The following is a 15344-nucleotide window of genomic DNA, read 5'->3' on the forward strand; positions in this document are numbered from 1 at the left end:
GAGGAGAAGGCAGGAACGGGGTACTGAATGGGGATGATCAGCCATGATCAGAGTGAATGGCGGTGCTGGCTCGAAGGGCCGAAAGGCCTCCTCCTGCACCTATTGTCTATTGTCTATAGTCTCATTGCTGTCAAACAACTTTGAACTGCTGATAAATGTTTCCATTGAGCAGAGAGATCTAAAACAATGCAAAATGATTTAAATCGTTGAAAAACTATTTTAAACACCATTGTCTATGTTTCTATGTTTCACCTGGAGAAAACCCACACGGTCAAAGGGAGAAGGTGCAAACTCCACACAGTCAGCATCTGTAGTCAGGATCGAACCCAAGTCTCTGGCGCTGTGAGGCATCAACTCTACCGCTTTGCCATCCTCATATTTTTTTTAAAAGTGATTGTAAAAATGTTCCTTAAATCTGACGCTAAAACGCTCTTGACTCAAGCCAGTTCTCCAGCTGATTCTAGCCAGACACATGGCCATCCAGCCCACAGAGGGCGAGGAAGTGTCTCTGCTCATGTTGTTTGTGGTGAACCAGCACATCTTGAACCATTACCCTGCCTTTGCCTCAGCCCTAGTCTGTGTCTGCAGCTTCCTGATTCACTGGGTAGTAGCTGCAGTTTCCTGATTTACTGGGTAGCAGACGCTGTGTACAACCGACGCTGCTTTCTTTCAGTGTGAGCCTGCCACTGCAACGATGATGCACGCAAGTATCTCTTATATTTTAACACAAACACCAACTACAGTGACATTGATGCAACCGAGGATTGTTGTTGTTGTTGTAATTTTAGAGTTTTATCATCTCCTTCACTCTCTGCACACTTTCCCCTCCCACAGATCTTTAAAACAAAATCCAGTGCAATTAAAGTCATTGTTGCAATCGTCTTTGGTTTGGGATGTGTCTCAACGTCTCATGTGGACCGGTCGCAGCAAGCTGAGAGCCGCTCGCTGGTATGTATGTCTTCCCCTCTCGCTGTGGTCGGGATATTTTGCTCTTGTAATTGTAAACAGACATTTGCAATCCATTTTGTATCGTTCCTGTATTTCCTGTTACTCAGTGAAACAGTGTTACCAAACAAAAATGTCGCAGAAGATGGTAGTGTAGGAACTGTAGACAGACACACCAATGCTGGAGTAATAATAATAATAATAATAATAATAATAATAATAAAAAATACTTTATTGATCCCCTCGGGGAAATTCAGATGTCCAGAAGCCCCCAACCAACAAACCCACAGATTCAAAACGAACGCAGACAGAAAATGCATAGAATACAATGTGGACACTACCTGAGAGCAATAAATACTTAAAAAGATCAATAATTAACAATTAAAAATTAAAAATTGCAAAATGCATCCCCCTACAGCCTAGCGGTCCGAATTATAAAATCTAATGGCTGCAGGGGTGAAGGATCTCCTGAACCGCTCCGTTCTACAGGGCAGGGAGAGGAGCCGGTTGTTGTTCCGAGTGCTCTTTTGACTCTCCAGAATTACATGGAGGGGATGCCCGGGGTTTTTCAGGATGACCTGCACCTTGTGCCTCATACGCCTCTCAAGCACATCCATCCCAGAGTCTACTCTCCCCTCCAGCACTGAGCTAGCTCGTTTAACCAGTTTGACCAGCTTCTTGTTGTTTTTTGCACTAATGCTGTTGCCCCAGCAGATAACAGCGTAGAAAATCACTCAGCAGGACAGGCAGCATCTCTGGAGAGAAGGAATGGGTGACGTTTCTGGGGGTCGAGACCATTCTTCAGAAGATATTCGGGCAGGTGACCGAAACTCGAACACATTGGTGATATTTATGGAAATTCTGAAAAGAGGAAGTTGAGGCAATGAAATTCAGTAGGAGTAGAATTCAGAGCTGAGCAAGCTGCAACTGGGTAAATGAACATCAAGCCCAAAACCATAATTAGAGGAGGGAAGAAATCTCCAAGACTGGTGAAGAGCAAGGGAGGGGTGTGTGGGAAGGAACTGCAGATGTTGGTTTACACAGAAGATAGACACAGAATGCTGGAGTAACTCAGCGGGTCAGGCCAGCATCTGTGGAGAACATGGATAGGTGACGTTTCACAGAGTGCTGGAGGGTAACTCAGCGGGTCAGGCAGCATCTGGGGAGAAACATGGATAGGTGGACGTTTCACAGGGTGCTGGAGTAACCTCAGGGCGGTCAGGCAGCATCTGTGGAGAACAGGGATAGATGAACGGTTCACAGAGTGGCTGGAGTAACTCAGCAGGTTAGGCAGCATCTGTGGAGAACCATGGATAGGTGGACGGTTCACAGAGTGCTGGAGTAACTCAGCAGGGGTCAGGCGCATCTGTGGAGAACATGGATAGGTGACGTTTCACAGGAGTGCTGGACTAACTCAGCGGTCAGGCAGACATCTCTGGAGATGTGGATAGAGATCGTTTTGGGTCGAGACCCTTCTTCAGACTGATGGTAGTGCTAGCTGTCTCCTTCACACCCCCAGAAGGGTCCTGACCTAAAACGTTGCCTACCCATTTTCCCCAGAGATGCTGCCGGACCCAATGACTGCCGAGATACTGAAGCATTTTGTGTGCTTTCACAATGAATGCATTGTTGGACATGGGGTCAGTGTAGGTCAACGTATACAGGGTGATGGGACCTCTTTTGGTTAATATCTTTCAGCTAATACTAACGTGGTGTGTCACAGAGAACAGGCAAGTGCTGAATCAGTCCCATGGATGTTAGTGGGTGAACAGAGTAGTATCTTGCTGCATAACACAAGGTTATATAGTGAGGCCCCACATGCTTTTCTTAAGCCATTTTCTCAACCTATCATGCCGCTTTCAGTGAAATATATATATGTTTTGCCATTTCTCTCTGCCTTTCGCAGCCCGTTTGGAATTCTGTCCCATTGTCTCCTCTTTTCGTCAAAATGTAAAAAATCCTTATTTCTCAGCATTAAATTTCATCTAGCCCACACATTTCCTCTAGCGGCGCCCACATTCACAAATGTGTTCTTGAAATCTATTATTATCAGCCTCTGGCTTCATCACATTTCTAAATTTGTGCCGTCTATAGAATTGGAAACTTTGATCATCATTCTCTGATCTGAAAACTGCCATTTCCATATAATTGGAACCTTACTGAATCCTTTGATAGCACCGGACAGAACCAGCGAGATAATTACTCCGACTTTACTGCAAGAACAGAATCTGAATTGCTGAATAAGGCTTCTGATTTTACAATGGCATTTCACAACAGACTTGTTGGCATCTAGCGGAGTGTGTGTGGGTTACATTGTGCAGGAGATAATGGGATGCAGTTTCCAGGTGAGAGTTCAAACAGTCTACCCTGGAGAGTCTGAACCCACGGTGGAGCAGCGGGTAGAGCTGCTGCCTCACAGCTTCAGAGACCCAGGTTCGATCCTGTCTGCGGGTGCTAACTATACAGAGTTTGTACGTTCTCCCCGTGACCTGCGTGGATTTTCTTCGGGTGCCCCAGTTTCTTCCTACACTCCAAAGACGTGCAGGTTTGTAGGTGAACTGTCTTCAGTAAAGATGTAAATTGTCCTTTGTGAGTGTAGGATCGCTGGTCGGCATAGACTCGGTGGGCCGAAGGGCCTGGTTCATGACGGTCACAGGGAGAACATACAAGCTCTGTACAGACAGCCCCCCGTAGTCAGGATCGAACCCTGGTCTCTGGTGCAGTAAGGCAGCAACTCTAACATTGCGCCCCATAGTACTACCCTATAGTACAGTACTATACAGTATTGTACTGTATAGTTCTACAGTATTTACTGACTGCCTCGTTTCATAAGTTTCAAAAGTAGTGACTTATCCAAAAGTGCGTTAATTGATCTCAAGCTGTGGGAGGTGTTGAGTAAAGATCAAATATTAACCAAGGCTGTGGCAAGACTGTTTACCATCCCTCACATGAGTAAATGCTGAGACCGATCAACGACATGCATCCCATATCTCTCAAGGTTAATTTTTGCACAATGTGACCAATGTGCTAGATGCCAACAAGTCCATTCCAGTTATTGTGGAATCAAAAGCCTTAATCAGCAATACAGGCTCTCCATCCTTGCAGTAGAAATGTAACAGTAATTTTCTGGCTGGTACGGTTTGATGCTATCAAGATTTAAGATTCTGCTTAAATGGAAAAGGCGATTCAGCTCAGAGAATGATGAACAAAATATCCAAATGTGTAGATAGCATTTGGTGGTGAATCCTGAAGTGGATAATAATAGACTTTAAGAACACAAGAAGTTAAGCAGGGCGGGCGGGAGATGGAATTTAATGCTGAGAAATTGGGACTTTTATATTTTGCTGGAAAGAATACTGAATACTGAACATACTGAGAATAAGAAGAGTCAATATAAACTGTAGTAGACAATTCTAAAAGGCCGACAAAAACTTCGAGATCTAATGGTACATTTAGTTATTTCATTGAAAGCAGGTTGAGATGAAGGCTAAGATACGCATCTGAGTGCCTGGCTTTATTAACAGGAGTTTAGTGCAAGGTTCGTTCACGTGTGTCAGGCGACGTGTAGCTCGCTGTTGGCTTCTGTCGACATCCAACATATTGACAGAATTGGTCACCCGACGTGTCACAGAGTACATCGTGTCGTCGTTTCCGGGGATCGCCACGAGGAGGCTTCTCTCATGATCCCCAGTGCAGGGTTAAGAAGTCATGATGACCATTGTATAAAACATTGACAGCAGCGTAAGTGGAATACTGGGCCTGTTTTGAGCACCACACTACAGGACAGATATAAAGTGCTGGAGTAACTCAGCAGATCAAGCAGCATCTCTGGAGGACCTGGTTAGGTGATGTTTTGGGTAGGGACCCTTCTTCGGACTGAAGAGGGTTCCGACCTGAAACGTCACCTATCCAGAGAGTATCTCAGCGGGACAGGCAGCATCTCTGGAGGGAAGGAATGGGTGACGTTTCGGAACAAGGCCATTCTTCAGACTGAGAGTCGGGGGAGCGGGAGACAGAGATATGGAAGGGTGAGGTGTGAAAACGAGACATTAAAGCTTGGGGAATGTGACAATGAAGCATACAAAGATAACATTTAATCAGGAGGACAGTCAGACTGGTGGAGAACTAGGATGAGGGAGGGATGGAGAAAGAGGAAAAGCAAGGGTTACTTGAAGTTAGTCATAATTCATACCACTGGGGTGTGAGCTGCCCAGGCAAAATATGAGGTGCTGTTTCTCCAATTTGCATTGGCCCTCACTCTGACAGTGGAGGAGGCCCAGGACAGAAAGATCAGTGTGGGAATGGGAGGGGGAGTTAAGGTTTGGCAATGGGGAGATTTTGTAGGTTTTATGCGGACTGAGCGGAGTTGTTCAGATATGTGTTCTTTTTATGTTATTCAGGCCACGTTTTTCCTGGGCTAACTGTGGGAGTGAGACGGCACCTGCAGTCCTTGAGGCTCTTTCAATTCAACCCGATCCAATCGTACTTCCTGGGAACCTTCAGGCCAGTGCAACAGGTTCCTCCAGCGTTATTCTTACAACACCTCTAATGGTAAGATTCCATCCCTTCCCTCTGCCCTGCTCCAGGCAAGAGAACCAAGTTACTGCTGCACTTTGTCTCTTTTTTTTGTAAAACCAACACCTGCGGTTCCTTGTTTCTACATTATTTTATTTTTGTCACCTTCCTAGTTACCTCTTAGTTGAGCCGATGTCATTTTTGATCAGTACGGGGTTATGGGGAGAAGATAGGAGAATGGGGTTGAGAGGGAGAGATAGATCAGCCATGATTGAATGGCCGTCGACCAGATAATAATAATAATAATACATTTTATTTATGGGCGCCTTTCAAGAGTCCAAGGACACCTTACAAAATTGAGCATGTATAGGAAAAACATGTAAGGGGAATGAAATAAATAGTAGAGACATGACTAGTACACAAAGTACAGATGGGCCGAATGGCCTAATTCTGCTCCTATCACTTGTCTCAAAGCCAAGTCCCTTAGGATATTTGATGTTGCAATGGTTATATAAATTCTGATATAAACAAGTTATATAAATAAGTTTCTGTTTGACAGGCTAACGTAACGTTGTATAAGGAAGTTGGAGTGTGGGTGGAAATTCCGTGTATTGATGAAATTGGAAGCTGCACCTACAATGATGTCTGTGAACTGCTGAACATGTTGATCCCCCCTGGACAGGACTGCCCCGAACCACTGTTTACATACGGCCTTCCATGTCACTGTCCCTTTAAAGCGGTAAGAAGCTCTTCTCTCTTTCCACAGGCAAAGTAACAGCGCAATCTGAAATGTTATCCTAATCACAGGATCAACGATATGACTTCTCTAACATCATGTAACCCTTGCTGATCCTCTCTCTCCATCCCTCCCCCATCCTACTTCTCTGACCAGTCTGACTGTCCTCCTGAATACATGTTATCTCTGTATGCTTTGTTGTCAGCTTCCCCTAGCTAACAATGATCTATTCTACATTTCCTTTGATCTCGTCCCCTTTTGATGTCCCGTTTTCACACCTTACCCTTCCATATTTCTGTCTCCCTCTCCCCTGACTATGTCTGAAGAAGGGCCTTGACCCGAAACATCACCCATTCCAACTATCCGGAGATGCTGCCTGTCCCGCTGAGTTACTCCAGCATTTTGTGCCTATCTTCAGCCAAATGAATGCAGGAACTGTGATCATTTACATAGTATCTTTGCTACTTTAGCTAAGCAATTAGAACACAAATTCATGATTTTATCCATCCACAACTCTTGTATACACATCTCTTCCTGGATCCGTGGTCTACATGCTCAGAGATTCATCTATTTTGGGTGTGTTTGGTTCATCACAAAGCACTCTCGAGCCAATTAGAAACTTCTAAAACGCTGTCACAATGGTGTAACAATCTGGCTGCAGGTTCCACATGTTAAACCCCCACTAATCCAAACTAATTTTGTTTGATAATGAATGATGAAACTTACTGAAAAGTGAAAGGCCTGGATAGAGTGCTCGCCTCAAGACCCATCTCTTCACCTCTGCCTATCCTTAGCCCCACGTCCCCCTCCCTTTTCATCTGTGCATGAATTGCCTCATATTGTGTTTTGAATTGAATTCTGTCTTTACTTTGTGTACTAGTCATGTCTCTACTATTTATTTAATTCCCCTTACATGCGTTTCCTCTACCTGCTAAATTTTTGTAAGGTGTCCTTGAGACTCTTGAAAGGCGGCCATAAATAAAATGTATTATTATTATTATTATTATTAGAGTGGGTGTGGAGAGGATGTTTCCACTAGTGGGAGAGTCTAGAACCAGAGGTCATAGCCTCAGAATAAAAGGACGTACCTTTAGAACGGAGATGAGGAGGAATTTCTTTAGTCAGAGGGAGGTGAATCTGTGAAATTCATTCCCATAGATAGTTGTGGAGGCCAAGTCAGAGATAGATTCTTGATTAGTACGGGTGTCAAGGATTATGGGGAGAAGGCAGGTGAATGGGGTTGGGGGGAAGAGATAGATCAGCCATGATTGAACGGCAGAGTTGACTTGATGGGCTGAATGGCCTAATTCTACTCCTATCACTTATGAACTTAAGAAGCCAGCCTACTCAGTCAGGGAAGGAAGAGAACAAAAAGAGGAAGGAAACCTAGAGCAGGATGTAGTGCGATTAAAAAAACAAAAATTAATCACTCCAAGAAGGAACTGGTGGTTTCAGACAGAGGGATGAGCATTTCCTGCTTAACATTGTTTTTCTTTCTTTGATAACCAGGGTAAGTACTCTCTGCCAAATACCAACTTCAACATCCCTTATGTTGAATTTCCGTACTGGATGACCAATGGGAACTACAAGGCTAAGGTAATCCTGAGCAGCAACGGAGATCAGCTGGCATGTGTCAAACTCACCTTCTCCCTGAAGAGTGAATGATCAGATCAAGCCTGCATCTTTCCTGGCCGTATACTGCAGCTGCTTGGAACCACAGAACAAGAAATAACAAATTGCCTCCATCTGCTTAGTTTTGCAAGAGCAATCATGTCTGAAAAACTAATGTTCATTTTTTCCAACTATGATCTGCTGCCACAAAACACTATTTCAGTTTAAAATATGTTGCTTCTTTTCTTTTCATCCAGTGAGTTTTTTCAGTGTGTAAAAAAGGGAGTAGTTAAGAGAACAATCTGTCCCAGTCTCAGAGTAAAGTCACAAGTGCTGAGGTGTGTGACTATCATGTCCCAGATATTGATCCAGTGAGTAAGCTCCTGTACTGAGAAACATTCCTCTCTCTGGAGGGTGGGTGGAAACACGGGGGAGGGTGGGTCTCCTCTTAATTTACTAATTCTGTCCAAAATATAAAGGTGGCGAAAACTCTCTTACGCACAGAAAACACACACACTTCATCTAATGGGAATCTTTTTATCAGTTGTCATCTTTATTCTGACTTCTTCTTCAATGTCCTAAGACCATGATGAGCTATAAACAGGAACATTGATAATTTCGAACGGCTAGTTTTTGTGTTGCAAAATCTGTATTGAAATCCTCAGGTTATCAGATCCATTTGAAATAGATTTGCCATTATTGGTCTCCTCTTACAAACCTCATTATTCAAGATTTGGGTTAAATTCCATAAGGACAGTAGGCAGGGTACAGAAGAAGAGAGAGTATTCTAAACGCACAACATTCTTGTCTGCTTCTTCTTCTTGCGTAGGGTGTGCACAGCCTAAAGTTGTAAGACAACTTGTTCTGTTTGATCTTCTGTTTGTGCATGCCAGGTTGATTGCATTCGTTGAAACAGGGTGGACCACGTGAAGGTTGCAATCTCCCAGCATCACAAGCATTACATTCTTGTGATGTTCTGCATTACACTAGTGCTGCTCCAAATTTGAACAGAGACCTGGCAAAATCAAAAAGCTAGTCTCAGTAATACGGTTTTCCTTATTCTATACATCAGAGGAACAATTGTTGATTGTATTGATGGATTACAACTCTCACATTCCAGTCAGTAATTGCTTCTTATGCTAAAGGATAATAAAGTATCATTCATTTAACTATTAAACAACTAACCCAATTGCAGCAAATTTACAGCCTGAAGTGGACGCACTGCATGCCAACAGAAATAGTCTCAAGAACAATTAGCCTTCTGAACAGCAGGCATCAATAATTTACTTCACACTAACCCAGCAGATAAGTGGAGAGCTGCCTGCCAACTTTGCATGTGCCTTGGGCAAACTTCAAAGATCTCCCATTATTTCTATTTGATGGGTGCAGCACGAGTGTGAACCACAGTGACCACAGCTAGAATAGTGCAATACAGAGGCAGGCCATTTCCCCACCGTCAGGGTGTCGGCCAAACTGCCTCTCAGTTAATCTCGCTGCTGCTTTCACCATATTTGTACAATTCTTTAGTTCAAGTTGGGGATCCAAATCGCTTTTGAAAGTCACTGGTGAATATACATCATCATCCTCTCCAGACGCTTCCAGTTCATTTGTCATTCAACTCATTCTTTTCCTCTGGTTACTAACTAATCTGCTGATGAAAAGCCTTAGAATTAAATTATTCTGTTTAATATTAAAATGTTTACAATATTTACATCATTCTCAGTTCTGCATTTACAATTGTAATTGATTGTAATCATGTTGTCTTTCTGCTGACTGGTTAGCACGCAACAAAAAACATTTTCACTGTACCTTGGTACACGTGACAATAAGCTAAACCAAACTCAACTGAACTACAGAAGGTAAATCAAATTAAAAACGAGCGACTGCACTGTTACATGGTCAAATAATACGAGCCAGTTGGAACTGTTAATCAAACTTCATCAACACAAATTATTTGTTGGTGAAGGTAAAATAAGTTGCACACTGAAACAATCACTTGACCAGTTTATTTATCCTTTCAATGCACTTAGTTGATTGTTTTCGGCACTCCAAGAGATTTGCAAACCTACTTTTAAAGGGGTAATATATTCTATTTATAACAGAATCTGACAATCTCAATTGGTGGGAAAGACATTAGATATATGCATCATTTTTAATAATAATCAGATAGAAATTATGATTCATCTCAAAATCTAACATTTCACATACTGTATGCAAAGAAATGGTTAAAAATATACTTCGCTAAATGCTTTTCTCATAACCCTTTAAGCAGATGCTCAAACTGGACCTAAAATAGCATTTCTGATTTTTTTTAAATGTTTCGGGATTTGTTTGAAATGCTGTCCTTTCCTAAAATAAAGCCTTTATTTGTCACCATGAAAAGTTTCCTATCACTTTCTCTGTAATACATGTAATTTGTGCACCAGCACGAAATCCAGGCAGAGTTTCCACAGTGAGTGTTGCAATGCCTGGTCTGCTGAATGTGTAGGAAAGAACTGCAGATGCTGGTTTAAATCGACGATAGACACAAAATGCTGGAGTAACTCAGCGGGACTGGCAGCATCTCTGGAGAGAAGGAATGTGTGACGTTTTGGGTCAAGACCCTTCTTCTAATCTGCTGAAATCTGAATGAGATGCCCTCACAGATAAACGCACAGATGCCACGTTGATCTTCAAGGGAGGCAGAAAACTTCTCCCATACATTTCCTGGGAGGGTGCAGAGAGAGGGAAGATAGTTTAATGATATAACTCACAACAATTAACAGTAAATAACCGGACACACTCTTGAAAACAACACTACTAGATAGCAAAATGAATCAAATGTACTAGAAACACCCACCACATTATCTGTACATACATCAAACAATGCAATTAGGAAATAAAAAAGACAAACGTTTAGGATGGAACTGCAGATGCTGGATTAACACAAGAGACACAAAATGCTGGATTAACTCAGAGGGCAGGCAGCATCTCTGGAGAAAAGGAATGGGTGATGATTCAGGTCATGACCCTTCTTGAGACTGGGTGTGAGGGGAAAGAGGGATTAGATATGTGGAAGGGAAAGGTGTGAAAATGACAGATAAAAGCAGACGATGATCAAGGAAATGTGGAATGGATCATTGTTAGCCCATCATTAGTCCACAAGCATATGAGCAAATAATACAAATGTAGGGCAGGAATTGGATGATGATTTTAAATGGTAAGCGGAAGAGGACAATGGATTTTTACAGCATGGATTTGCAAAAGATCGGAGGCAACAAAGTGAACTAGAAAAATATTTGTAAAATCGATATGAGGCGAGGTAGTGTGTAGGAAGGAACTGCAGATGCTGGTTTAAACCAAAGATGCTGGAGTAACTCAGCGGGACAGGCAGCATCTCTGGAGAGAAGGAATGGGTGATGTTTTGGGTTGAGACCCTTCAGACTGAGGTGAGGTTGGCACAGGTATAATTCCAGCAGTACTAAGATTGAGTCAATATTATGGTGGTGGCAAACCTTACTGGGAAAACAGAACAAATAAAACTAAGGAGTTGGACACTTCCTATAGAAATTAGTGTTGATAATAAAGTACCTTTTAGGAAAATGTGTAGTCAGGACACAATCTTAGGAAAATCCCAATAATCTATTTTAAATCATTCGGGATTAATATCCAGAAAGTCAGTGCTGATTACTGTCAAAACTACTTGTGTTTTTTCTCTCATTAATTTAATATATGCATTATTGAAAGTATTTGAGTTGGCTGTGCATCTTTGTCTCAGCTCCTGGTTCCCAGCACCTACCTGGGCGCGGTGGGGAGGAGATAGACTGACGCACCGGAAGCAGCGGAGTGGGACAGGTTAGAGGGAGGGACCCCCTTGGTTACCGGAGCGGCGTTGCCAGGTGCGAGCAAGAGGGAGCACAGGTAAATGCAGAGAGAGAGGGACAGGTAAATGCAGAGAGAGGGGGACAGGTAAATGCAGAGAGAGGGGGACAGGTAAATGCATAGAGAGGGGACAGGTAAATGCATAGAGAGGGACAGGTAAATGCATAGAGAGGGGGGGACAGGTAAATGCAGAGAGAGAGAGGGACAGGTAAATGCATAGAGAGGGGGACAGGTAAATGCAGAGAGAGGGGGACAGGTAAATGCATAGAGAGGGGACAGGTAAATGCATAGAGAGGGACAGGTAAATGCATAGAGAGGGGGACAGGTAAATGCAAAGAGAGGGGGACAGGTAAATGCATAGAGAGGGGGACAGGTAAATGCATAGAGAGGGGGACAGGTAAATGCAGAGAGAGAGGGACAGGTAAATGCATAGAGAGGGGGACAGGTAAATGCATAGAGAGGGGGACAGGTAAATGCAGAGAGAGGGGGACAGGTAAATGCATAGAGAGGGGACAGGTAAATGCATAGAGAGGGACAGGTAAATGCATAGAGAGGGGGACAGGTAAATGCAGAGAGGGGGACAGGTAAATGCATAGAGAGGGGGACAGGTAAATGCATAGAGAGGGGGACAGGTAAATGCATAGAGAGGGGGACAGGTAAATGCATAGAGAAGGACAGGTGAATGCAGAGAGAGAGAGAGGGACAGGTGATTGCAGAGAGAGGGGGACAGGTAAATGCAGAGAGGGGGGGACAGGTAAATGCATAGAGAGGGGGACAGGTAAATGCAGAGAGGGGGGGACAGGTAAATGCATAGAGAGGGGGACAGGTAAATGCATAGAGAGGGGGACAGGTAAATGCAGAGAGAGAGAGGGACAGGTAAATGCAGAGAGAGAGGGACAGGTAAATGCAGAGAGAGGGGACAGGTAAATGCAGAGAGAGAGAGGGACAGGTAAATGCAGAGAGAGAGGGGACAGGTAAATGCATAGAGAGGGGGACAGGTAAATGCAGAGAGGGGGGGACAGGTAAATGCATAGAGAGGGGGACAGGTAAATGCAGAGAGGGGGGGACAGGTAAATGCATAGAGAGGGGGACAGGTAAATGCATAGAGAGGGGGACAGGTAAATGCAGAGAGAGAGAGGGACAGGTAAATGCATAGAGAGGGGGACAGGTAAATGCAGAGAGGGGGGGACAGGTAAATGCATAGAGAGAGGGACAGGTAAATGCATAGAGAGGGGGACAGGTAAATGCAGAGAGAGAGGGACAGGTAAATGCATAGAGAGGGGGACAGGTAAATGCAGAGAGAGAGGGACAGGTAAATGCAGAGAGAGAGGGACAGGTAAATGCATAGAGAGGGGGACAGGTAAATGCAGAGAGAGAGGGACAGGTGAATGCAGAGAGGGGGGGACAGGTAAATGCAGAGAGAGAGGGACAGGTAAATGCATAGAGGAGGACATGTAAATGTAGAGAGAGAGGGACAGGTAAATGCAGAGAGAGGGGACAGGTAAATGCAGAGAGGGGGACAGGTAAATGCAGAGAGAGAGAAGGACAGGTGAATGCAGAGAGAGGGGGACAGGTAATTGCAGAGAGAGAGAGGGACAGGTAAATGCAGAGAGAGGGACAGGTAAATGCATGTGGAAAAATAGAGTGGAGACTGGAGAGGTGACAGGGATTGGAATGAAGCAATTATTCGAGAGGAAATAAATACATAAACAGGACGCAGCAAATGTTGACCATGAACAGAGTAAGCCTTGACCATTGCTAAGCAAGATGAGAGCTCAGTGGTGTCATGTGTTTGACCAAGTGGCCGCAGATCTCAGATCAGGTATGTCTTTGAGATTGTCCATCATCATTTAGCCAGTGAGCAGTCCCAACACAACGCACTAAATGATGTTGGTCCATGTAAATTTTTGCTTGCAATGACACACATTTCTTAGAAAGCAGAAGACTTGCTTTTGTAGACATTCTCCCATGGTTCATCAGTCTGACAGCAAAACCCAGCATCTGAGTCCACATTCAATTACTTTTTCAGCCTAATAAACTTGCACTAGTCTCCAAATACAGTTCATGGAAAATATAATGTTAAAATCGCCATGCTTTCCTTACTTCAACTGGATTATGAAATTTCTGTACAATCTCCCCCTTGTGGTCCTGAAAATATGACGAGGTTTATCCATAGATGCTGCCTCACCCGCTGAGTTTCTCCAGCATTTTTTGTCTAGCCATGTACAAGTCTGTTTCTTAAATGTTGGGATAGTCCCTGCCTCAATTACCTCCTCTGGCAGCTTGTTCCATCCAGCATTTTTGTCCACTTTATATTTATAGAGTTTATATATTCTGGAGGCACTCACGGACTTTGTGTTTTTTGCACAAGAGAGTTCATCAGCCAATTTCACTCCCTATGTAAGAAGCATTATCAGGATATTGGCACATTACATCAAATGTGCACCCATATGTGGCTGAGTTTTATGTTTCTGGATTAATTAAAAGAAATAAGGCTCAACTAATTTAACAGCACTCCACACAGTCTTGATTCTGCAATATGTTACCAATTCTCAACACCTAGTCCAATAGTAGAAACAATGAACTGCAGATGCTGGTTAATACACAAAGGGGCACAACGTACTGGAGTAACTCAGTAGGTGAGGCAGCATCTCTGGAGAACATGGATAGGTGATAGTTACTCCACCATGTTGTGACCTAATCCAATAATCCACAGGATTAGGATTTTGGCAGTGCCGGGCTAGCAGATTCTCCACACTAATGGATCTTATTTCTATTATTACACTCACACATTATAACCTTTTTTTTGCAAATAATACATTATGTTGTAATACATTTCCTTGTAACTAGGTAAGTTTAAAGGGAGCATGGGTAGTTGGACCCTGCTCAGTTTGATGCAAGCCAGGGAAGTGGTGTCCCAGTAAATTGAATGCGAGTGCAGGAACACTAGCTCCAGTAGGTGGATGGGCGTGTGGAAAGCCAGGCCCTAAATGTCAGATGGTGATGAGTTCATTGTGTCTTCACAGAATGTTGTGAAGGCCCAGTCAGTGGATATTTTTAACATAGAAACATAGAAAATAGGTGCAGGAGTAGGCCATTCGGCCCTTCGAGCCTGCACCGCCAGAAAGCATGGCAATTTTAACATTATATTTTCCATGAACTGTATTTGGAGACTAGTGCAAGTTTATTAGGCTGAAGAATTAAGGCAGAGATAGATAGATTCTTGATTAACACGGGTGTCTGGGGTTCAAGTTCAAGTTCAAGTGAGTTTATTGTCATGTGTCCCTGTATAGGACAATGAAATTCTTGCTTTGCTTAAGCACACAGAAAATAGTAGGCATTTACTACAAAACAGATAAATGTGTCCATATACCATGATATAAATATATACACAAGATGTTATGGGGTTAAGAGGGGAAGATAGATCAGCGATAATTGAATGGTGGTGTAGACTCGATGGGCTGAATGGCCTAATTCTGCTCCTATCACATGAACATGGGAGCGGTGCCCTGGTGAGTAGGAAGGGAACACATAACCTGGTGAACAAAAATACCCAACTATGGGGATTTCTGAATGTTCTGGATTGTCCAGGTTGAACTGTGTATGAGTTATGGGATAGTTCAATTAAATGTTCCTTCCCTTTGATATATCTCTGACACCTAGTTATGACATTTTT

General features: G+C 43.4%; 2 protein-coding genes across 5 annotated transcripts in view; both read left to right on the forward strand.

Annotated features, from left to right (window-relative positions):
* Positions 1-510: 510 nt before the first annotated feature.
* Positions 511-10189, forward strand: LOC116990694 (ganglioside GM2 activator-like). The gene is made up of 5 exons (XM_033048617.1): positions 511-703; positions 835-948; positions 5346-5496; positions 6020-6199; positions 7706-10189. The coding sequence occupies exons 2-5, from the start codon at positions 911-913 to the stop codon at positions 7859-7861; spliced, it is 525 nt and encodes a 174-aa protein (XP_032904508.1). The 5' UTR covers positions 511-703; positions 835-910; the 3' UTR covers positions 7862-10189.
* Positions 10190-11637: 1448 nt separating this feature from the next.
* The window catches only part of wdr31 (WD repeat domain 31), a 36908-nt gene continuing 33201 nt past the window's right edge, over positions 11638-15344 (forward strand). For 3 of the 4 annotated variants that reach the window (XR_004416684.1, XM_033049324.1, XM_033049326.1), the window contains exon 1: positions 13267-13490. The gene's annotated coding sequence lies outside the window, so the exon portion shown is untranslated. Of the gene's footprint in view, positions 11708-13266; positions 13491-15344 lie in introns of those variants that run through there. The other variant, XM_033049325.1, reaches the window with a different exon arrangement.

Source organism: Amblyraja radiata, chromosome 32 (assembly GCF_010909765.2).
Source record: "Amblyraja radiata isolate CabotCenter1 chromosome 32, sAmbRad1.1.pri, whole genome shotgun sequence".
NCBI lineage: Eukaryota > Metazoa > Chordata > Chondrichthyes > Rajiformes > Rajidae > Amblyraja > Amblyraja radiata.